We start from the raw sequence: 20,939 nt of genomic DNA, 5'->3' as shown, positions 1-20,939 counted from the left end.
CCGGCCCCGCCCCCCGGCGCGCGCAGACAGAGGCGGGAGGCTGGCTGGTGCAGCGGAGTTTAATGGCAGCGCGTGGACACCGAGCCCATGCACACGTAGACGTGCTCGTGGAGCCGGCCGGGCCCCGCCGCGCCGTGCTCGCTCGCGCGGCGCCTTAAATAGACTCTTCACTCTCCTCTGTATGTTACAGTATGTACAGGCCCCTCCCCCGGGCGCGCGGGGCACCGGGCGACCCCGCCGCACGCCCCCCGCGGCCCGGGCCCCGCGGCCGCCGAGGGAGGGGACGCGCCGACGCGCGGGGTCGGGGGCGGGGGCGCGCGGCGGGGGAGGGGCCGCGTGCGGCGGGGGAGGGGCCGAGGCGGGCACATTCAGAGACGCGTCCAACGAATAAATAAGGCAAGTCGGGAAGGGCCGAGGCGGGCGCAGGCGGCGGGGGAGCGCGGAGAAGGGGCAGGCGGGGCTCCGGACGTCACGGCGGGAGATGCAGGGAGGCGGGGGCGCGGGTCTGCGGGGCGGGGGACGCGGAAGCGGGGTCGCGACCCATGGGGGAGACCTAGGGACGGGGACAGCTGCCGACAGGGGCTCCCCTCCCCCGGAGAGGCCTCTCCCTGTTGAGACTGCCAGAAGCGGCCCCCAGAGCGCTGGGGAAGGCGGGGCGCAGTCAGGTTGCCAGTCCGGGCTGGGGGATCCCTTCCAGCTCCTGGTTCTGCTTCAGTTCCCTCATCCTGCAGAGACAAGGGGAAGGAGTCAGGAGACCAGCGGTGGGGGGGGGGAGGCCCGCGGGGAGGCTGGCGCCGGCGCGTGCAGGTACCCCAGGGACCGCTCCAGAGAAGGGAGCACCTGTGTCGGCAGCGCCGCAGGAATCTCATGATCTTCCGGGCTGCCTGGTCCTGCTTCTTGGTGAGGAAGGAGCCTCTGGTGGCAGAAGAAAGGATGAGGCGCCGTGGCACACCAGCACCCTCGCCCTCAGCCCCCTGACCCACGAGGGAGACGCAGGGGCTGGATGCTGGGCTGGGAGTGGGCACAGGGTGGTGGACCTGGGCATGCAGGGCTGCGGGCAGCCGTACTTGCTACGGGCGGGCAGGCTGCCTGTGGGCCGGTGGGGAGGCCCGGGCCGCCGGCGGTAGGAGCGGTAGTGCTGCTGGATGAGCACAGCCGCCCTGCGGCTCTGCTGGAAGCGCTTCTGTTCGTAGTAGCTTCGAAACTTGCTCTGGATCAGGATGGCCGCCTGGGTCATCTTCTTATAGAGCGCAAACTGCAGACACGGAGGGGCAGGGACTGAACTGCAGGAACAGAGGCCCGAACCCCTGCGGGTCACCCCCAGGTTCAGCTGGTGTAAGCCTCTAGTCCACACGCTCGTGGGAAGCTGAATCATCACGGACAACCTCACACCCAGACCTCAGGCCTAATACCTTAAGCGCAATCCAGGTCAGCTTGTGGAGAGAGAAGGGGAGTTAGGGCTTTGGCAGGGCCGCGTGGTGGGGGTGAGGGATGGGGGTGCATGTGCACCGGGTGCCTGCGGGCCGCCGTCTGGAGACCCAGCTCTCACCTGCTTGTACTTCCGGTAGCAGCGCTGGATCACAGCCGCCGCCACCTCCTGCTGCTCCTTCAGCCTCCGGCCCTGGGGGGAGACAAGGGAGTCAGCACCAGGGCCCCCAGTGCTCACCTGACCTGTCCTGCCACTGGCCAGGAGCCCAATCTCCCCCGGACTTGGACTGCTGTCATGCACACCCTGGGACCCCCCCGGCCCACTGACCTTGTACTTTCGGAAGGCCGTCTGGATGACGCGTGCGGCCTCGTACAGTTCCCGCTGCTCGTGATCCGACAGCGTCAGCAGAGCGAAATCACTCTCCATCTTGCCGCTGGCTGAGGCAGACAGGAACTCTGCCCAGGAGGGGGCTGGAGGGACAGCCGGGCGCCCACGCTCAAAGGGCAGTTCGCTGTAGGGGAACAGGGAGAGGGAGGTTACGAGGAGGGAACCATTGTGAAGGCAGAGCTTGGGCGACGGCATGGAGAGGGACCTGTTCCATCTCTTCTCAAAGGCCCTGGTGCCTGAGCCGCAGTGGAGCTCTGGCTCAGGAAAGGCTCCTTCCCTGCTCCCATCCACCCAGGACACGTCTAGATGCTGCTCTCTCCTGAGCTGCTCACCTGGGGGGGCCTGAGCTGGGGAAATGGTCCACGTTCTCCAGGTAGCTGGCCAGCCAGGACATAGTCTCGCTGAGCCCCAGGGCCCCTGTCCGCTCCCTTGTGGATGCTGCGGCCTCGGGCAACCCCACGAAGTCCTCTCGCTTAATCCGCTCTGGCGTGGCTTCGATGATCTGCTTGGCCAGCGAGATCATGTCTACCTGCATGAGGGAGAAGCTGCTGAGTCCCCAGCCGCCCCCACTGCCAGGTGCTCCCGCCCAGCCACAGCTGTAGCCAACGTCCACCTCCTGTCACTCCTGTAGCCACCAGAGCCTGAGGCCTCGCAGGTGGCTGTCCTGGCTCCCCACTTCGCAGATTTTTGCATTTATAATCCCTGGGCTCCTGTGTGGGTGCATGATGGCCCTCTGTGTGGAGACGTTGTAGCAAACAGGACAGGAAGGCCCTGCTCCAGACGGGGATACAGGAACTGAGCAGACAGAGCCCCTGGCATTCCAGGCTGACTACCCACTGCCCCCCACTCCTGGGCAGCCCCCCATCACGCCCTCCCCATGGGCTTGGCCAGGCCCAAAACCCCAGGCCCCGGAGGCCCCCTCCATGGCCCCGTGCACTGCTCTGGCCACACGCAGCACGGTTCTCTGCCATTCCTTAAGCTGTTGGGGACTTTGGCAGCCTCTCTGGGGAAGGCACATCCCAGCTTTGAGCATCCCAGGTGCTGCCAGCCCCCAGGATCCTTGCCGTCAACCCGTGCTGCCCTCCCTGCTCCTCTTTCCGTCATGCTGCCCAGCATCCCCGAGGACCCCGTGTCTTCGCGGATCAGCAGGGGCTGCTCCCCAGGATTTTTAACCTCTGATGCCTCATGACTTCGGAGTCACAAGCTCTGAGCGGTGCTAAGCAAAGGGTTCCTGTGCCTGTCCCCAAAACAAGGGCAGCCGACCCTTTCTTCCCAGCTGAAGCCAGACACTGCTTCTGCTCTGCGGGATGCTCAGTGTCTGCACTGCACCCCCCCACCCCGCACCCCTCACAGCTCCGTCCATCCACGGACGGTGGCGTACCGGGATCACGTCCACGGCCGGCGGGCCATCTGCTTCCTCAGGGGCAGCCCCACCTTCTGGGGCTGCTGGAAGAGGAGGTGGGGAGGGGGCTGGCCCGTGGGGGTTGGTGGTTTCACAGTCCATGAGGAACAGGGGGACCTCGGGGCCACCGGTGGAGAGCTGGCCAGGGACAGTCTCGGAGGCTGGCAGAGGACTACCATCTGGGGCGCTGGAGTAGGCAGACGTGACGGAGAAGGTGCCCTCTGACAGCTCCGAGGGCGAGGAGATGCTGCTCAGCCCTGTGAGGGGAGGGGGAAGCCAGGGTAGGGGGTGCCCGACTGTCCTCCCACCTGCAGCCTCCTCTTAGAGAGACCAGCGTCGAGCCTCACCAGTGTCAGGACTGGAGGAGGGTGGCGACAGGGCGAGCGGGGGCTCGGCTGAAGCTTCCTGTCTCTGCAGTTCCTCCAGGCAGCGGGCAAGGCGCACGTGACCCCGGGAGTGCGCCACGGACAGGGGCAGCCGGCCCAGGGAGTCGGGAATGCTCAGCGCCTGCCGGTTCCAGCGGAAGAGGAGCACCGCGGCTTCCAGGTGGCCCAGGGCACAGGCCCACATCTACAAGGGGGTGGGGAGCAGGAAGTGAGGCCTGGGGCCTCCCTGGCTGGGTCTCCCCTGTGAGACCTGCCCCCAGGCAGCGGCCCGCACATGCTCACCAGCGGGGTGCAGGAGAAGTGGTCCACATTGAGCGGGTCAGCCTCTTGCTCCAAGTCCAAACTCCCCGTCCCCACGCTCCTGGAGAATTTGGGACAGGGACACCAGAGCCCGGTCAGGGTAAGGGCAGGTGCCACGGGAGCATGCTGTCCAGAAGCACCAAGATGGGTGGGGGGTGCTTGCAGAGACACAGGGCAGGAGGAGCCCCAACATTCAGAGTCCCAAGTAGGGGGATGGGGCCGCGGTGTTGAAATTCCTGGAGTGTGAGCCCTCTCCTGGCCCTTCTAACCACAGCGACTGCAACTCCCTCCTGGCAGGGCTCCAGGTGGTCTGGGCCCTCCCCGGTCCCTGGCCCTGGTCGCCTCCCCGTGGCCCTGCTCACCGCCACTGGCTCAGTGTCTCGATGAGGCGTGCGTAGCCCTGGGCAGCGGCCAGGTGCAGGAGACTCATGCCACGGAAGGGGCTCCCGTGGGCCAGGCGCTCAGGGCCCCTCTGGGTGGAGCGAGGGATCATGCTCTCTACCAGGACCACCACTCGAGCCTCGAAGCCTGGCCCCTGGCCTTCATCCTGTGGAGAAGAGCCCCTTAGGCAGGGACCTGAGCATCCGGCCTGGCATGGCCTGGGCCGCCCCCACCTGTCCTCTCCCCTCCCCGTCCAGGCTTCTGCCACCCAGGCCTCCCACTCCAGCTCCTGACGTTCCCCACGCCATGGCTCGTTTCCTTCAGCAGCTGCGGCAGCCGGACCTCACACAGCCATGCCCGTGTGTGCCCTTCACGCTGGCTGTGGTCAGTGCTGTGCCTGCAGACAGCCCGGCCACGTCTTCAGAGACCCGGGCCCACAGGCTCTCTGTCCCCTCCCCCACCTCCACCTTCACCCCCACCCGCTTCGGATCAGAAATAGTCTGTCGTCTGTGGCCTGTCATGCCAAGAGGGCGCCCAGAATAGCCGCTCCTGCCACGGGGTGACGTCAGGGAGGAGGAGGCTGGGGACAGGAGGGACAAGCGAGTCCCACAGCAGAGCCATTTGCTCCAGGGAGACCCTCCTCGGCTTCCCACCCAGACCTCCCTCCCCACGGAGGTACCTGGATCGGAGGCGCGTCAGGACTGCGGCAGGGAGCCTGTCCGGCTGCTGCCATGTCCGCCATCCGCTTCTCCATCTGCTCCAGCCGCTCCAGAATGGACATTCGGAACTGGTTGTCTGAGGGGAGGCAGTACGGGAGGCTGAGCAGCGGGCGGGCGCAGGGGATACCCGTGCCACCACGGCTAGACCCGAGAGGTGAAGACGAGGCACCACGGTCTTTCCTCTTCCCCAGAACAACAGCCCCTGGGCCCCTCGCCCTGTATACAGCCCAGCCAGGATGCAGGCCTAAAATGAGGACCTATAGCGCTACCCGCCGACCAGGCACCGGAATCTGGAACCAAAACCCCGTTCCTCCAAACACAGACGGGGCAGGGGTCCCAACGTGCAGCCCCGAGCTGCCCCAGGTCGCTCACGTGTGCACACGCTCACACACCCAGCCCTCCAGGTGAGCCCTCCGTCAGCTCTCCCTGCCCCAGTGTGATCTCTGTCCCCCACGCTGCGCTGAAGGACTCTGGGGCCCCTCCTGTCTGTCGTCTACTGTCCAAGTGAGCTTGGGGCTTGTGATTTAAGAAGCACCACCCCCTCCTCCCGGCCCCCCGCAGCTGTCCATAGAGAGCATGGCGGGGCTTGGAGGTGACAAAGATGGATCGCCATGTCCATTCCTCCTCTTCCTCCCCCACCCTGGGCACAAGAGCACGTGTGCGCGCACACACACGCACACCCCAAGCCATATCTGTTCCTTCCTGAGATCACGTGAGGACAAGGAGGGGAGGCGGGAGGGAATGGGAGCCACAGGACAACAGGCACCCAACGGGTTGGAGGTTGGAGATGTCCTGCTTAAGAGGCAAGACAGAAAAGGCTCAGGGCCTGGAGCTGATGGCCAGGAGGAGTGTGGACGGTGAGGTAAAGGGCAGAAGGACGGAAGAGGAGGGAGATGTGGCAAAGGAGCACTGGGAAGGAGTGGGGCAGGTGAGGGCATAGGGAAGCGCAGGGAGAGAGAAGACCCCCCAGGGGGAGACAGGGTGGTGGGGCAGGGCTTTGGCAGGGGCCCCCCAAGGCTGAGACAGCAGGGGGCAAGGGCTCCTGAGGCAAAGCAGTCCTGCGATGGAGGGGGGTGGCAGGGGCGGCAGCGCAACTGAGAGAAACCCAGAGAAGGGGGACCCCCAGCTGGCTGTGGGGGCCGCGGGGACACTGCGCTGAGAGCCACAGGAGGGAGAACCAGGACAGGAACACGTGGGTCTCCGTGTAAGTACGTGTGTGCGCACATGCATGTTTCTACAGGAAAGCGTGTTAAAGCATATTAAAGGTGAACGTCACAGAGCAGTGACGTGGTCAGTCTTCTACTTTGTGCCTGTTACCCCAGATTTCTTGTTACCCCAGATTTCTTATTGCAAACACCTACCTGAAAGGCAGAGGCAGAAACAGAAAGGAAGTTGAAATCATGTGCCTCAGTACACGTGCAAGCTTGTGCACTCGGACCCCCATGCACACTGTTCCAGACCCCGTCCCACCTCCCACCTCCTGGCCTGGCCTGGCTCTCTCCCATTTTTGGGGCAGAGAGGACAGGCCAAGAGCTGGGACAGAGATGGCTCCAGGATTCCCAGGGGAGGGTATGGGAGGGACAGTGGCTGCCCCTTTAGAAGCATGAAGCAGGAGTTGGGAAAAGGCCACTGGAGTCCTGGGGTGTTTAGGAGTGCGCCCCACTCCAATGCTGGGCCCTACACAGGGTACTTACCATCCAATGACAACCAGTCAAGCTGAGTACTAGGCAGTGACAGGAACCGGCGGGCTCGATACTCAAAGAGCACAGAGGCGGAAAGGGGCCCCTCCCGGCCTGCCACCTGCAGAGACACCAGCCCCACCTCATGGGCTGGGGGGGACAGGGTCAGGGACACAGTCTCTCGCCCTGGCTCCTTCTCTGGCCCCGCAAGAGAGCCGCACACGACTGTTTCACAGTCGGCTGTGCTGTACCCTTGCTGGAGGCAGGGACGCCCCTGGCTGACGTGTCCTTGGTGCCACCTGGGGCCGGATTCCCATCACTCAAGAACTTAACACCTGCTGCGGGCTGGGCCCGGGGTGCCTGGGAGGCTGAGGGTCCACAGATGCCCCTGCTTAGGAAGCAGCCGGATCCCCCAAGGTCTGGGGCAGGGTCATGAGCCTGTTACCAAGATCGGGGAGAGAGAAGCAGCCACTCACCAGCAGGGTCCAGTGAGAGCTGTGTCTGGGCTCTTCATGTCTATGGCCTTGACGAAAGCACTAGTCCCCAGACTGTAGGCTGAGAGAAGTCCCAGCACCCAGCCTCCCTGGTCTCCCTTTGCCTTTCATGCACCGCTGGACCAGGCTGTCACAATAGGGCATGCTCATAGACCGCCAATCTGTCCCGTCACTCTGGTGGTCCCTGTGGTCCCAGAGCAGCACTGACTGCTGGGTGCAGGTAAGGAGCAAAACTGGGGGCAGAAGGGCAGAGGCGAGCCTTGGCAATGATCTCTAGACCATGCTGTCCAACAGAGCTTGCCTCCACAACGGGAACGTTCTGGATTGGTACTGTCCAGCAGGGCAGCATGAAGCCACGTGTGGCTACTGAACCTTCAGTATGTGTTTGCTGGGGGCGCCTAGGGGGCTCAGTGGGTTGAAGCCTCTGCCTTTGGCTTAGGTCATGATCCCAGGGTCCTGGGATCAAGCCCTGCATCGAGCTCTCTGCTCAGCGGGGAGCCTGCTTCCTCCTCCCTCTCTGCCTGTTTGTGATCTCTCTCTGTCAAATAAAATCTTTTAAAAAAATCTTACAAAAAAAATATGAGTTTGCTGTGTTGGAGGAGCTGAATCTTCACGTTTTCATTTTTTCTACTGAATTTCCATGGGCCCACGTGGCTAACCCTACCATACTGGACAGTCCAGGTCTAGGAGACAATGTCCTTTAGTCCAAGACTGATCGAGGGAGACCAATGCTCTGAGACCTCCCTGCACTGGAACTAGAAACCGACTCCAAGCAACCAGAGGGCCTGGAGCGACAGTGGAGGCCCACCGCTCAAATGCCTGACCTCCCAGGAGGGAGGCCACAGACCGGAGAAAGGAGATTTCTCCAAGACTGCCAGTCTGCTCAGGACTAGACTGCTTACGCCAGAGCCTAGACTTCTGACACACAGCTAATTCCTGTGCCTGTGGGGGGGGCATGAGGCTCCCGGGCCCACGAGTCAGCCCCTACCCGGGGCACTCCCACCCCCGTACCAGGACAGTAGCAGCGTAAGACCCCGGGCTGAACAAGCGAGGCCGGCACAGCGATGTGATCGAAGACACAGGAGTAGTGCTCGGCGGCCTCTGTCCAGGGGCCTGTGATGAGCACCTTGACGCCACCCTGCAGAGACAAAGCCAAGTCCTGTGACTGGAGCCCCGCTGGGCGTTCATTCACTCGTTCATTTATCCTGACTTCAGACCCCCAGGGAGCACCTGCGGTGCGGCAGGCCCTGTGCTAGATTCTGGGGTACAGGAATGGGGCAGGACCCCGAAGGGTGAGGTCAGCTAGCCTGGCCCCTCCTCCCAGCACTCCTGCTAGGAATAGGGAACTCACTGCTTCCCCCAAAGCTACCAGCTGATTGGCAGACAGTGGTCATGGGCCAAAGCCCTTGCCTTGGGCTCCCACTGTCCTCCCACCGAGGCTCCTCCTCTTGCTCTCTGGGGCAGCAGAGAGCAGAACTTCACTGCAGGGGACAGACCTTCGGCTTCCCCAAGTCCATATCAAGGGCTCTTGGGGGACTCACAGCCATACCCAGCATGTGGGGGGTGGGCACGGGGAGTCGGGGAGAGGCTCCCTGGAGAGACAAGGGAAGCAACTACGCTCTGCTCTGTCTATAGAGACAGGTGGGATGAGAGCAAAGCCGCCATGCAGATAGGGAAACGCAGGTGGCAGCGCTGGTGAGCGGGATGGAGGATGGGCTGGGGCCCAAGGCTCACCTCTGGGTAGGACCACTCTGGGGAGAAGTCCGTGATGGTGCTAAGAGCAGGAGAGAGCTGGGCGGCTGGGGCAGGGGCGCCTGAAGCCTCGTCACTGATGAGCTCCCCCATGAGGTCTGGGAATGATGCAAGACTGAAGGGCTCCAGTTCGCTGGCCCCAGCAGCTCCTCCAAACAAGGCCTCCCCTCTACCTCCCCTGCCTGCCGGCTCCAGGGGGGCGGGTGAAGGAGGGGGTGAAGGAGGGGGTGAAGGTGCGGGTGGGGTGGCCCCCTGGGCCTTGAGCTCCTCCCCACTGCCATCATCTTGAATGAAAAAGCGGTTTCCTCTTCTCCCACCTGCTCCTGGCGGAGGAGGGGGACCCCGAGCAGCTGCCTGGGGCTCCAGGGCAGCAGCGGGCTCTAGGGCAGGGCAGGGGGTGTGGGCGGCCTCTGCCTCTGGGAAGTCTGGGTTTACCCCCTGCCCCCCTCCGTATGTTTGGCCCCTCTGGGGGCTGTTGAGAAAACGATCCGGGTCAAAGGCAGGGCTGGGAGGAGCCGGTGGGGCAGAGGCCTCTGAGCCTACAACCACAGCCACGCTCATGGGAGGCCTAGGATCCGCCTGGGGAGCCAAGTGCCTGGCGGGCGTCAAGCCCCCGGTCCGCTGCTCCAGTCCCGTCAGGAGGAGGATGGCTGTGCCTCCTCTTGATGAACCCCCTCGAGAGGTGGGAGGGCTAGGTCTGATCTCTAGGGGTTCTGCAAAGCCAGAGGAAGAGGAGGAGGAGGAGGAAGAAGAGGAAGGGGAAGTATGTGCCTTGGGGAGCTCCGGAGGAAGAGGGGCTATCAGCGGAGGAGGCTCAGGGGGATGGGGGACTGAGGTCAGGGTTAACGCTCGGGGCTCCACTTTCGGAGAAATGATGCGGTGTTTCGTGCTGCTGCATTTGTGGGTCAGGCTTCCGGAACCTGCAGTGGAAAGGGGCGGGAGGACCATGGTTCTCCACCGCCTGGACCACCCCTTCCCAGCAACCTCCATCCAGCCTCCAGGCACTGGGTCCTGCATGGGAGGTGTACTACCTCCTGTGGCCACTGGGAGGCAGGAGCGGTTGTGTCGTGTGCCCCCTGCCCCCACCCAGTTAAACAGGACGGCAGGGGCTCTGGGGGGAGAAGTTAGAGAAGCAGGTAAAGGCCTGAGGGACACAAGCACACGACAAAGGAAGTACCAGCGAGAGATTAAGCTAAGTCTGGGCGTCAACACTCAAACTGTTGTAGCGGGGAGCTGCGAAGGACAGCAGGCAGATGGCGTCCGGGTTAGGCCTGTGTGCCCAGACTGGAAGGCCTCTGTGCACCCGCCCCTCGGTCTCCGCTATGCAAAACACACGCAAACCGGCATGCAAATCCTGGCAGGACTGAGGTGCCGGAAGCGCCATGCAGCCAGGCAGGAGCACAGTCCCAGGGTCAGGGGTCACTCACCGAGGCCCCCGCTGCACAGGCAGGCGTGGGTTCGCGGCGCAGGCTTGGTGGGGTGCGTGTCCAGGATCTGCTGCACCAGCTGCTCCACAGAGAACTCCTCTGTCCCGTTCCCACAGCTCCACTTGATGCCATGAACTGGAAGACCGTTGTGGGGGGTGGGGGGCGTGCTGGGGGACCTGAGCACCAGGGACTTCCGGCCAGCAGCCTCACAGCTCACCAACGTCCTCCAGCCCTTCTCCGTGACTGCAAGACCTCAGGACACGCCAGAAATCCTCACTCCCTCCGGGTAGCACCCCTGGCTCGAGGGAGCCGCTCACCCCACGCTGCTGGGTACAGAGCCCTTCTGCCCCCAAGGGCCAGCCCACGCCCCCCTGGGAGCCCCTTACACATGGGCTTCAGCTGCCCCAGCAGCTCCTCCCGGGACCACTTCAGCCACTCGCGCCGGTCGCTGCTGATGGAACAGAAGATGGGGCTGCAGCCCTTCCCGCAGTCCTCCAGGGCCGGGACGTTCAGGTAGTGCACAAGCACGATGTCAGGGTTCTGGAGAACAGGGGCACACACAGGGCACGGTGGAGTCCCCGCTCTCTTCCCAGGCAGTTCCCCCCACCCTCAGGCCCGGCGCCCTCCATCCTCCAGTACTCCCCTCCATTTCCCAAGCTCCTCCTCCCACTCAGAACCCAGTGGCCCTCAGTCCATCTCCCAGCCCCCAGCCCCCCTCACCTGCAGCAGCCAGTAGCAGCGCCGATGGAATGTGGGGACGATGGAAGAGTGAACGTAGCAGCCATAGAGACACTGCCAGGAGACAGGCTGGGGTGGGGGGAGGGCCCGTCTGCTCCCCGACTCTTCCTCTGTTCCATCCCTTTGCAGGAAGCCCCATCTTTCCACCAGCGGCTTTTCCACCCTCGCCACCCCCACCTGCACGCCACACACACCCTCCCCATCCCAGCACTCAGCTGGGGTTGAGAGGAAGGAAGAGTGGGGCCGGGGCCTTACAAGGCGGGCCGACAGGACAGGTGGGAGGGACTGTTGCGAGGTCAGAGAGCAGGGCGAGGACACACTGGAGCAGTGATTTGGTGGGGGAAACCCCTGTGCTCCGAGGTTCAGCACTTGAACCCCTGAGGGAAACAGGCCTGGACGGCCCCCGGGGGTGCCCAAGTCCCGGAGAGCTGGCTGGTCCGAGGAGGTGGCGCATGGCTGAGGCACCCCCGGGGCTGAAACACCGGAGTGAGAAGGGAGGAGTGGCCCGGAGGGTGGGAGGAGGTGGGCCAAAGCCCCGCTGAGGACGGAGGAGAGCAGCCCGGCCACCGCTGCACGCCCGCCTCACCTCCATGCCCTGAACCTTCAGCTTCATGTGGTCCTCGCGCGTGGTCTTCCCGTCCCTCCGCTTCTTCCACAGGTAGCCGTCCTTCCGGTACTTCACCTTCTTGCGATTGTACAGGATGATGGAGCCGTTCCGAGGCCTGGCGAGGGGAGGGCTGGCCTGAGTTCCGTGGTGGGAATCCCGGGCCGGCCACTGCCTGCCTTCACAGACCCGCTCACCTTGTCTTTGGGGCACAGGACAGCCACTCGTCATGCTTCTCAAAGGTGATCAAGTAGGATGCGATCTCCTGTAGGACGAGGGGCGCTCAGCTGGGGGTCCCCGCATAGAGGCTGGGGCAGGTCCCCCCCCAACTCCACTGAGCTCCAGGGGCCTGTGGAGGCTCCCAGCGAGGACTGCCGCCCTCCTGGGTCCCAGGCTCCATTTCAAACACGAGTCTAATCTCTCCTTCCCTCCCTCTCAACCACAGCCGTCCAAACCCTCCATCCTCCACGCATTTGATTTTGCTTTCCAAATCCCATTTTGTCCCACTTCTTGGTTCAGAAAACCTCAGTGGCTTGACACTGCTAGGAATTGTGAATTCCTCAGCCTGAGTCCAAGCTTCTCCCAAAAGCCAGCACCTGCTCCCACCATTTACCCTTATTCTGCAGATTCTTCTCTGATCATGCCCTGAGCCGCGAGCTCCTGAGTGTTCGTGTCCCCCAGACCTGATTGCCCTGGACTCATTTCTCTGAGCCTGGACACCCTAGTCATCCCACGGACCACATCCCTTCCCGGATCTCCACCGAGCCCCGCTCCCTGCCCTGGCCCTTCCTGCATCTGCAACAATCACACCCACACGTGCCCTCTTGCTGACGGTTTTCATCTAACAAAATACTCCAGCCGATGATGAGCGCCTAGGACACACGAAGCATCGTGTGTGTGTGTGTGTGTGTGTGTGTGTGTCGGGAGCGCACAGAAGGTGTGTAGCACTAAGACCGTGCCTCCAGAAGGAGCCAGCATCAGCAGTGGTCAAAAGCAGAGGCTGCAGACTTCACTGAACCCCACGAGGGAGACCGTTTCCTCCTGCCAGCACAGGGGGAGCAACAACGTCTGCTCCACAGCGTTGCTGAAGGACTTAGGTCGGGGACTTAGCACAGCACTCAGCTTGGGAGAAGTATTCTGTTGCTGCTTGCTATCACTTTGACCCAGGCAAATGTGCTGGTGAGTGCCTCCAAGATGAGGTCCCTACACCCCTTCCATGACTCCCAAGGAGCTTAGGGCAGCGCTCTGCATTTAGGAAGACCCCCATTCACCCTCCTCCAGCCCATGTTGCCAGGCCCTACGCCCCAAGGCTCCCTGGAAAACCTCATTTGTATTCCAGCGAAGCCGCTCTGGAGGCAGCAGTGGACAGCGAGGAAGACACTCCAGCAGCTTCTTGGGGAGAAAGATCTTCAGGCGGTGGCTGTTCTCTAGAAACAACCAGAAGGGAGGGTGCATTGTGTTGCCTCTGACACCCTTGGCAGCCCAGGGCAAAGGGCTGAATCCAAAGCACAGGGTGGGGCGGGGGTGGGGGGGAAGGACCTGGAACCAGGACAAGGAGAGCAGGGACCCAAGAATTTGATGGTCACCATAGCTAGAAGAAAGAAGGGCTGAGAACCTGGGCTGTGAACTCACCGGCAACCTCGGTGGTGTCCTTGGTATTCATGGTGAGGGTTCCAGGGGGCAAGATCACCCCCGGCCTGAGGGGCCGGGGGGAGGGGGAGTCTGTGCTGGGAAGGGAGAGAACAAGGTCATGGCAGAAGCCCCCCCCCCGCCCCCGCCCCAACCCAGGATAAGAAGATTGAACTGGAAAAGCGGGGAAAAACTGGGTTGTGATGTCCGAGAAAGATGAGGAGGCAGGGGAAAGGGGTCAGACTGAGATGTGTGAGTAGAGCTGGGCATGGACGAGAGGGAGAACGGAGACCCGGGTGCCAGGAGCCAGCAGGAGTGGGGAGACACCAGGGACACCACCGACAGTCATCAGGAAGAGACCGGTGGGGTGGGGGAGGGGGGAGGCTGGCAGAGCTGGCGCTTCCCAGGCCCTACACCAGGGACTCTCGGAGACCCTGGGGCTACGGTGGGGTCCGGGCCGGGGGGGGGGGGGGGGGGGGCGGCTGGCACTCGGGCACCTGATCCTTGGAGATTGGGTCAGCAAAGGGGAGCCTGGATGCTGAGGGAAGGGCAGATCTAAGTCTGCTGGAGGGCCGGGCCTTACAAGACACACCCTGGGTTCCTCCCCAATTTGATATTTGCCGAAGGAAGGGCAGATCTGACGACTGGTCGCAACCTCCTCCCTGTCGTCCAGGTTGGTTACGGCCTGGCCGAAGCCGGGCCGGGTACCCAGGTCCCGGCTTCCCACCCACAGGACAACCCATGCTCCACCGGAGGCTCACGGCCCTCCGCACCCCTCCCCCACCAGCGCTCTGCCCAGACGCCTCCGCTTCACCGGCCTCCGGGCCCAGCGTACCCCATCCACACTCCGGCTCCAGCCCGAGCCCCCACCCTCCCGCGGGAGCAGATGGGAGCTGGAGGATGCTCTCCGCGCGGGCTCCGGGAGCCCGGCTCCGCCAGGTGTCCGCGGTGGGGGGGGAGGCGGCCGGTCCGCGCGAGCTGCGTGCAGGGCAGCCGGGTCGGGGTCAGGACTCCGCCCCAGGGCGCAGGTGCGCAGTCCCGACCCGGCAGGCTGCCAGGCTGCGGAGCGGCCCGGGCGGGGGTCCTCGGAGAAGCCCCGACGTGCGAGGGTCCGCCGCCCGCCCGCACGCAGCGGCGCTCCAGAGACGCCGCGGGACAGAGCCCGCGGGCGCGCGGCGGCGAGGGCCGGGCCGGGGCCCGGGGCGCGGGGTCCCCGGGCGGTGCGGGCGCCGCAGGTCCGCCGCGGGGCCCTGCGCGTTGCGGCGCCCCCTGCCGCGGGGGAGGAGGACGGGAGCCGGCGTGGGGGCGAGTCCGGAGGAGGGGCGGGGGTCGCCGCGCCGCGCGCCCGCGGCCGAGCCCGGAGCGGCGCCCCCTGGCGCGGGGGCGGAGAGGCGGGGAGAGGCCCCGGCTCTTACCTCCCGGGGTCCCGCGGGTGACGGCGGCAGCGGCCATTCTACCCCACACCGACCCCCCCCCCGCGCCTGCTGACAGCAGCGTCCGACGTCACTGCGCACGGGGCGGGGCCTCCCCGTTAAGGGGATTGCGGGGGGACGGGTGCAGCCAGGCAGCCCGGGGCGGTGGCCGCGTTCGGGGGGGGGGGGGGGGCGGCGCGCCGGGGGCAGGTTTCCGGGGTGTCGGGGACCCCGGGGCTCGGCGGGATCCAGCCCGACTTCACTTTAGCTGCGTCCTGGTGGAGCGGACGGCGGCCTCCCTCCCCGCGGGCCTCTCCATCACTGCTCCCCCGGCAGAGAGACACTCCGGGCTCGACTCGCTTGCTTTTTAATGCCAGAACAGAGGAGTGGGCACAGGGCCCGGGATCCAGCCTGGGGGCTAGGGGCGGGCAGCCGGCCCGGGAAGCCCCGCGAGGAGCGGGTTGACCAGGGAGGACGAGGGGGCTAGGGGTGGGGGCAGCTGGGAGACGTTAAGGAAGGGGAAAAGCCTCGCTGTCACAAGTCGGGAGCTCCAGGGCCGCCAGCCAGCCTGGGGCCCGCGGGGCGGCGGCAGCGGGGGGCAGCGGGGGCACGGCGTCCATCCTCACTCCTCAGACCGCACCTCTATCCCCCAGGGCTTGCAGTGGAGCGTCCTGCTAGCCCCGACAGCGCTGTAGGAGGCCAGGGAGCCCAGCCGCCTGGGGAGGCAAGACCCGCCCTGGTCCAGGGGGCTCCAGGGAGACCAGAGCAGCTGTAGGGTTGAGAACGCGAAAGGCTGTCTCTCTGGGCTTCCTAGCCCCCAAGCCCAGGCACCCCCGCCCCTCTGCGCTTTGTTCCTCTCCAGGCCAGCCACCTAGCCTGGGGATCCTGGCTCCCGCTGTCCCTCCACGCAAGACCAGACAGCCCCCCCACACCCTCCTCCACCCCACCAGGTCCCTCTGCCAGACCTGGGTCCCGCCACTGGTGAGAAGGTGGCCGTCTTCCTGTGGATAGGCAGCCCTCTCCTCTTCCAGACGCCGGTATTGGATGGCACTGGGGACTCCACCGAGGTCATGGGCCAGGGGCTCAGATGTAGCCCCAGAGCTGCCCCACTGGGCATTTTTCCGTCTGTGGGGACGTGAGGCTTAGGAATGAGGTGCCTGGAGGCCAGGCTTCTTGTATCTCTACTCTTCAGCCCTCTGCCCTAGAATAGTTCCTGCTGGGACCCAGGGATGTTACCACTGGACTTCCCCCCCCTCCACCCCCAGCTTCCTGCTCCCCTCAGATGGGAGCATCCTGCGTCCAGGGACTCACAGGTGACCTGCGGCTGCCCAGTATCCTCCAGTTACGTGGATGGCTTTCCTGTCTTTGGTGACCCATTTCCACTCCTTGGGGCTCCTGTGGCTTATCCTCCTCCCCCAGGTCCCTCCCTGTCTCCATACAGCTTCCAATTCCTTAAGGCTCTCAGCTCCTTCCTTAATTCAAACCCTCCTGCCCCCAAGCCCTGCTGGGCTCCCAGAGCCCCAGATGTCTCTCTCCTTACTCATTGATGAGTCTCTGTCGCCTCCTTAGATCCTCCAGATGATAAGCGACTGCCCTCACCCGGGCTGGGATGCCCCCAGGTCCCTGCTGCATTCCTGCCAAAGGGGGCCTCCTTCTCTTTCTTCTGCAAAGCAGCTCCGGTGGTGGGAGCCCCTCAGGGGGGTACAGGCTAGGCTGGGAGCATCCAGTGCTAGGCTGGGAGCATCCAGTGGCTCTCTGTGCCCAAGAATGGGGAGAAAGGGGCTAGAGGGCAGAACTGGGCCTCTCAAGGGAGGGCTTGGACTGAAACAGGGAGTCGGGGTCTTGAAGCCCAGACTGTGGAAACGGGGACTAATGCAAAGAAAGGAGGGCGTGGTCCGTGCACTGGTTGGGGGACAGCAGAGAGAAGAGGTGTTAAGGTCAGCTGAGGATAGAATGGCAGTGGGTACAATTTTAATCAAGAATTGTTTAAGGGCACAACGTTTGTCATACCTGCAGGGGTGGGGTGTACTGTTCTTCCATCCAGGTGGGGCTGAAAACCACAAAAGGGGAGCTATGTGCAGAGGACACCCCCATCTGTTTCTCTGACCACTCTCCCAACCACGTGTCCACCTGGCAGTAGGAGCTACGGTGGCCATCGGCCACCGTCCCCAGACAAGGCCTTATTGCTGTAAGCCTTAATGCAAAACTCTACAGTCTTACTTCCTCCTTTTCTGTGTCTGCCCACCTGGGCTTTTGGCTAAGGTTCTCCCAGAAGAGGTCTCCGTATTGCTGGGGCATCAGTCCGGGGCTCTGGGAAGGCAAGCCGGGGGGTGCCGATCGGCAGACAACCCTGGAACACCTGAAAGGAGGACAAGGGAGGCTCGGGGCTGGCTCAGCTCACCCCTCACAGCGTCCACTCACTCCGGGCATTCAGGGGTCCCGCCTTTCCATGGGCCCCGCTGGCCACATGCTCTCCTAGCCACTGCAGCAGAGGAGGTGGTAAGATCTGATTTGCGAGACGAGACTAGCAGTCTTGGAGCCTGGATCTCGCCCGATCTCAAACATCTAAGCACCCCAACCAGAGAACACCAGGTTTCACTGTTAAAGAGGAAGGCCCCATCCGCTCAGCTGACGTGACGGGGCAGGTTCCTTCCAGTAGAACCCTTGTTCACTTTGCTTTGTGTCCCCTAACTCACAGAAACTGCTATCCTTCTGGGTAGCAAAGGGTGTGAGAACAGGGCTCAGCACTTCCAAAGTCCCCAGACTGGATGCCAGCTGGTCTCCTGCTCCCCAGGGGAGTGTCCTAGGGCTTGGCCTGGACCCTCTGTCTTCTCATCTCCATCTCTCACCCAGGGCCATGACTTTACGTACTACCAATGTGCTAACAAAACCCCAAATCCGTGTCCTCCCCTGGACTCCAGGCTTGCACGCACATCTCCCCCCAGCCTGCCCCACCTCCTGGGAAGGCACCCCAGATGGCCAGATGCTGGAGCCCACAAACCAGGTTTGTCTCACTTTCCCTCAGCTCCCATATTCAGTTCATCAGCAAGTTGTGTCAGTTACATCTAAAATACACCCAGATTTTAATTAAAAATAAAAAAAATTTAGGGCGCCTGGGTGGCTTGGTAAGTGAAGCCTCTGCCTTCAGCCTGGGTCATGATCCCAGGGTCCCAGGATCAAGTCCCACACTGGGCTCCTTGTCTCCTTCTCCCTCCACCTGCCACTCCCCCTGCTTGTGCTCTCTGTCAAATAAATAAATAAAATCTTCAATAAAATAAAATAATTAAGGGGCGCCTGGGTGGCTCAGCGGGTTAAAGCCTCTGCCTTTGGCTCAGGTCATGATCCCAGGGTCTTGGGATCGAGCCCGTCAGGCTCTCTGCTCAGTGGAGAGACTGCTTTCCACCCCCCCTCTGCCTGCTTGTGATCTCTAACTGTCAAATAAATAAATTAAAAAAAAAAAAATAATTAAAAAGTAAAGTTTCATTTAAATAGAAAAAAGGAGGGGGAGGTCGGCTGGCTCAGTAGGTACAGCATGTGATGTGTGATGTCAGGGTTGTGAGTTCAAGCCCCGTGTTGGGCGTGGAGCTTACTCAAACTAAAAAATAAATGAATAAATAAAATTTTTTAAAAGTTTCATTTAAGGGGCGCCTGGGTGGCTCAGTGGGTTAAAGCCTCTGCCTTCGGCTCAGGTCATGGTCCTGGGGTTCTGGGATCAAGCCCCGCATCGGGCTCTCTGCTCAGCGGGGAGCCTGCTTCCCCCTCTTTCTCTGCCTGCCTCTCTGCCTACTTGTCATCTCTCTCTGCCAAATAAATAAATAAAATCTTTAAAAAAAAAAAGTTTCACTTAAGTTTCAAAAAGATGAAATATACAATAAAGTAAAGTAAAATACATCCGATTTGAGCGCTCCTCGCCCATTCTGCTTCCTCCACCGCTGTTCCGGCTCATCTGCCCCAGCCCAGACTATTAAGGCAAGGGGCTCCCCCTGCTCCCCCTGCTGCCGTCCTCACCCCGCAATCATGTCTGCTGCCCGAGCAGTGTGAGTAACCCTTTAACCATGGTCGTTTGAAATGACGGACGGGTGGAGATTTACTTCAAAATAAGCTGAGCGGGAGGCGGCTAGATGCTGGCACAGATGAGCAGATCGTGCCTGGAACCGTGAGGTGGGAAGCTCCCAGAACGCGGACGCTAGCTCCAGAACGAGTGTTTCTCTACTTTGCTTTTTGACATTTTTCACAACAAAGAAATCGGGGAGGAAGGAGAAAGCTCTGCTCGTGTCATCTCCGTGCTGAGAACCTTCCACTGACTTCCACTGTCCTTAGGATGAAACCCGAACCTTTCCCGGTGGCCTGGGAGGTCCTGCAGACGTTGGCCCCCAATGCCGACGCTGCTCTCTACTCTTCCCTGGGTCACCCAGTTTCAGTCTCGCTGGCGGGCTTCCCGGTCCTACAAGATCCCGCGCCTCTCTCTTTCCTGGGGGTCCCCCCACTCTTCCTTCTTCTCCCCTCACCCCCCGCCTGGGCTTTTGTCGGACCGGCTGATTCTCATCTTCAGATCCAAGCTCAGACTCGGGTCCCCAGAGCCGCCTTCCACAGTCCAAGTGTCTGCAGAGCGCCCCGGTTGCCAGCACAGGTCACTACTTCGTCTCTCCTGACACTCTAAGGGAAGTCACACTCGTGTTGGGACGTGCCATCTTCTCCCCTCGAAGGCCAGCTCCGTCTGTCTGTCCCTCGTCCTTCTAACCCTGGGGCCGCGCTTGACGTCGCGGCCGGGACACCGCCGTTCTGGAGGGATCCCGTCGGCGGGACAGCCGAGCGCGTCGTGCGCCTGCGGAGACCAGGCTTTGAGCCCCGAGTCCCTCGTCGAGCACTGCCGTCGGGGGGACACCGGGCGCCTACCTTCCCTTCGTCCCCTCCCCACGGGGTGGGGACGACTCACTTGGCAAAGGGGATGAGCTTGTGTCCATCGTCCCGCACGGCCGGACGCGTGGCCGGGCCGAGTCTCCTTGCCGGTGCGGGCAGCATCGCGGGAAACGAGTCGTAGCGCACCGCCCGGCGGGCTGGAGGAGGCCGTGAAGCCGTCGAGGGCTGGAGGAGGGTCTGCAGCAGGAGGAGAGGGGGAGGGTCCTCGGGGCGTCTGGGGCGCCGCGCGATCGGGGGCAGAGCGTGCACGTGGCGCGGAGAGCGCTGAAGGGGTCGGACGCCCAGAGATGGCCGGGACACGGGTGCTCCGGAGCGAGCGAGGTCCGGGGACGGCGGGCGGCGGACGGACGGACGGACGGACGGAAGGAGCCGGGAGTCGGCGCGGAACCGGCCGTGCGGCCGCCAGGAGACCCAGGGCGGCCGGCACGTCAGGTGCTAGGCTCGCGCCGCGGGGGACCGGGCAGAGCGGGCGCGAGCGGGGCAGGGGCCCCGCGCACCCGGAAGGGCGGGCAGGGGGGCGGCGCGCAGGAAGAGCAAAGCATTGCGCCGCGGAGGGGTCCGAGTGGGCGTCCGCGCCTCAGCGGGAAGCTGAGCTTAGGGGTCTCAGTGGGCGCCGCCCCTCTCCGGGGCGCTTGCAGCCGAAGGGAGGGGGACAACACCCCGCAGAGGGCCTGAGCGACCAGGGCGGGCCGGGGGGCGGGGTAGGGAAGGGATGCGCGGCGGTGAGCGGAGGCCCGGCCTGTGGTGAGGGGTCCCGGGCCCGAGACGTCACCCAGGCTGAGGCGGCGGCCGGCCTACCGGGCAGGGGACCGGGCAGCGGACCGGCCGGCGCCGCCGCCCGCTCTCGGTCCCGGCACCTGAGGCGGCGGCGCGTCGAGTTCTAGAACGCCGGCGGGCGCTGAGGAGAGACGCGCGGCCGAGAGCCCGGGGGCGGAGCCGGCGCGCAGCGCACGCAGGGGCGGGGCCTGGGTGGGGGCTCCCCTGGGCGGGGCACGGCGGGCGGCTCCGCCCCTGGGCGCGCCTCCGACGGCGGCGACGTGCGCGGGTCCGGGGCCTGGGTCCCCTCCAGGGCCCGCCCCCTGCCCCCCCTGCCCCCCCACCCCCCCCCCACCCCGGCCCGGTTCCTCGCGCGCCGTAACCCTCCCGCCAGCCAGCGTCCAGTGCGCCTTTCTGCGCCCGCACCCGAGGGGCCCCACAGTGCGAGGGCATTGCCCCCTTAACAGCCGTTCCCGGGGCGCTCTCTGGCCCCAGTCGGGACGGCGCGCGCCCGCCCCCCGCGT

General features: G+C 63.8%; 3 protein-coding genes across 10 annotated transcripts; 1 reads left to right on the top strand and 2 right to left on the bottom strand.

The window, feature by feature from the left end:
- Positions 1 to 45: 45 nt before the first annotated feature.
- Positions 46 to 14,830, bottom strand: CAMTA2 (calmodulin binding transcription activator 2). Of its 8 annotated transcripts, none has more exons than XM_032320888.1 (23): positions 14,743 to 14,830; positions 13,331 to 13,425; positions 13,022 to 13,125; positions 11,896 to 11,963; positions 11,681 to 11,816; positions 11,077 to 11,163; positions 10,743 to 10,896; positions 10,357 to 10,491; positions 8,912 to 9,849; positions 8,189 to 8,315; positions 6,699 to 6,833; positions 4,965 to 5,080; positions 4,267 to 4,451; positions 3,887 to 3,965; positions 3,566 to 3,788; positions 3,198 to 3,475; positions 2,149 to 2,345; positions 1,757 to 1,940; positions 1,550 to 1,621; positions 1,413 to 1,433; positions 1,038 to 1,255; positions 841 to 915; positions 46 to 725 (listed from the first exon to the last, which is right to left on the bottom strand). In XM_032320888.1, exons 2-23 carry the CDS (start codon positions 13,359 to 13,361, stop codon positions 662 to 664), a joined length of 3,627 nt encoding a protein of 1,208 aa, XP_032176779.1. In that variant the 5' UTR covers positions 13,362 to 13,425; positions 14,743 to 14,830; the 3' UTR covers positions 46 to 661. The 8 variants fall into 8 exon arrangements, with proteins under 8 accessions (XP_032176779.1, XP_032176771.1, XP_032176774.1 ...); XM_032320880.1 differs by lacking the exon at positions 14,743 to 14,830 and adding an exon at positions 14,163 to 14,273; XM_032320883.1 differs by lacking the exon at positions 14,743 to 14,830 and adding an exon at positions 14,163 to 14,273 and having other exon boundaries at positions 1,068 to 1,255.
- Positions 10,745 to 15,128, top strand: LOC116577884 (translation initiation factor IF-2-like). The gene is given in 7 exon segments (XM_032321670.1): positions 10,745 to 10,869; positions 11,702 to 11,752; positions 12,325 to 12,364; positions 14,001 to 14,491; positions 14,563 to 14,626; positions 14,629 to 14,716; positions 14,719 to 15,128. Coding segments are annotated over 7 exon segments (1,251 nt in total). The 3' UTR covers positions 15,111 to 15,128.
- INCA1 (inhibitor of CDK, cyclin A1 interacting protein 1) lies at positions 15,091 to 20,910 on the bottom strand. The gene is made up of 7 exons (XM_032320896.1): positions 20,458 to 20,910; positions 19,676 to 19,836; positions 16,985 to 17,098; positions 16,750 to 16,789; positions 16,280 to 16,494; positions 15,705 to 15,864; positions 15,091 to 15,508 (listed from the first exon to the last, which is right to left on the bottom strand). The coding sequence occupies exons 1-7, from the start codon at positions 20,866 to 20,868 to the stop codon at positions 15,362 to 15,364; spliced, it is 1,248 nt and encodes a 415-aa protein (XP_032176787.1). The 5' UTR covers positions 20,869 to 20,910; the 3' UTR covers positions 15,091 to 15,361.
- Between the last annotated feature and the right edge of the window lie 29 nt (positions 20,911 to 20,939).

The sequence above is a fragment of the Mustela erminea genome, chromosome 18 (genome assembly GCF_009829155.1).
Source record: "Mustela erminea isolate mMusErm1 chromosome 18, mMusErm1.Pri, whole genome shotgun sequence".
Lineage (NCBI taxonomy): Eukaryota > Metazoa > Chordata > Mammalia > Carnivora > Mustelidae > Mustela > Mustela erminea.
Note: the sequence above shows the minus strand (reverse complement) of the source record. Positions and strands in the feature narration are given on the sequence as shown.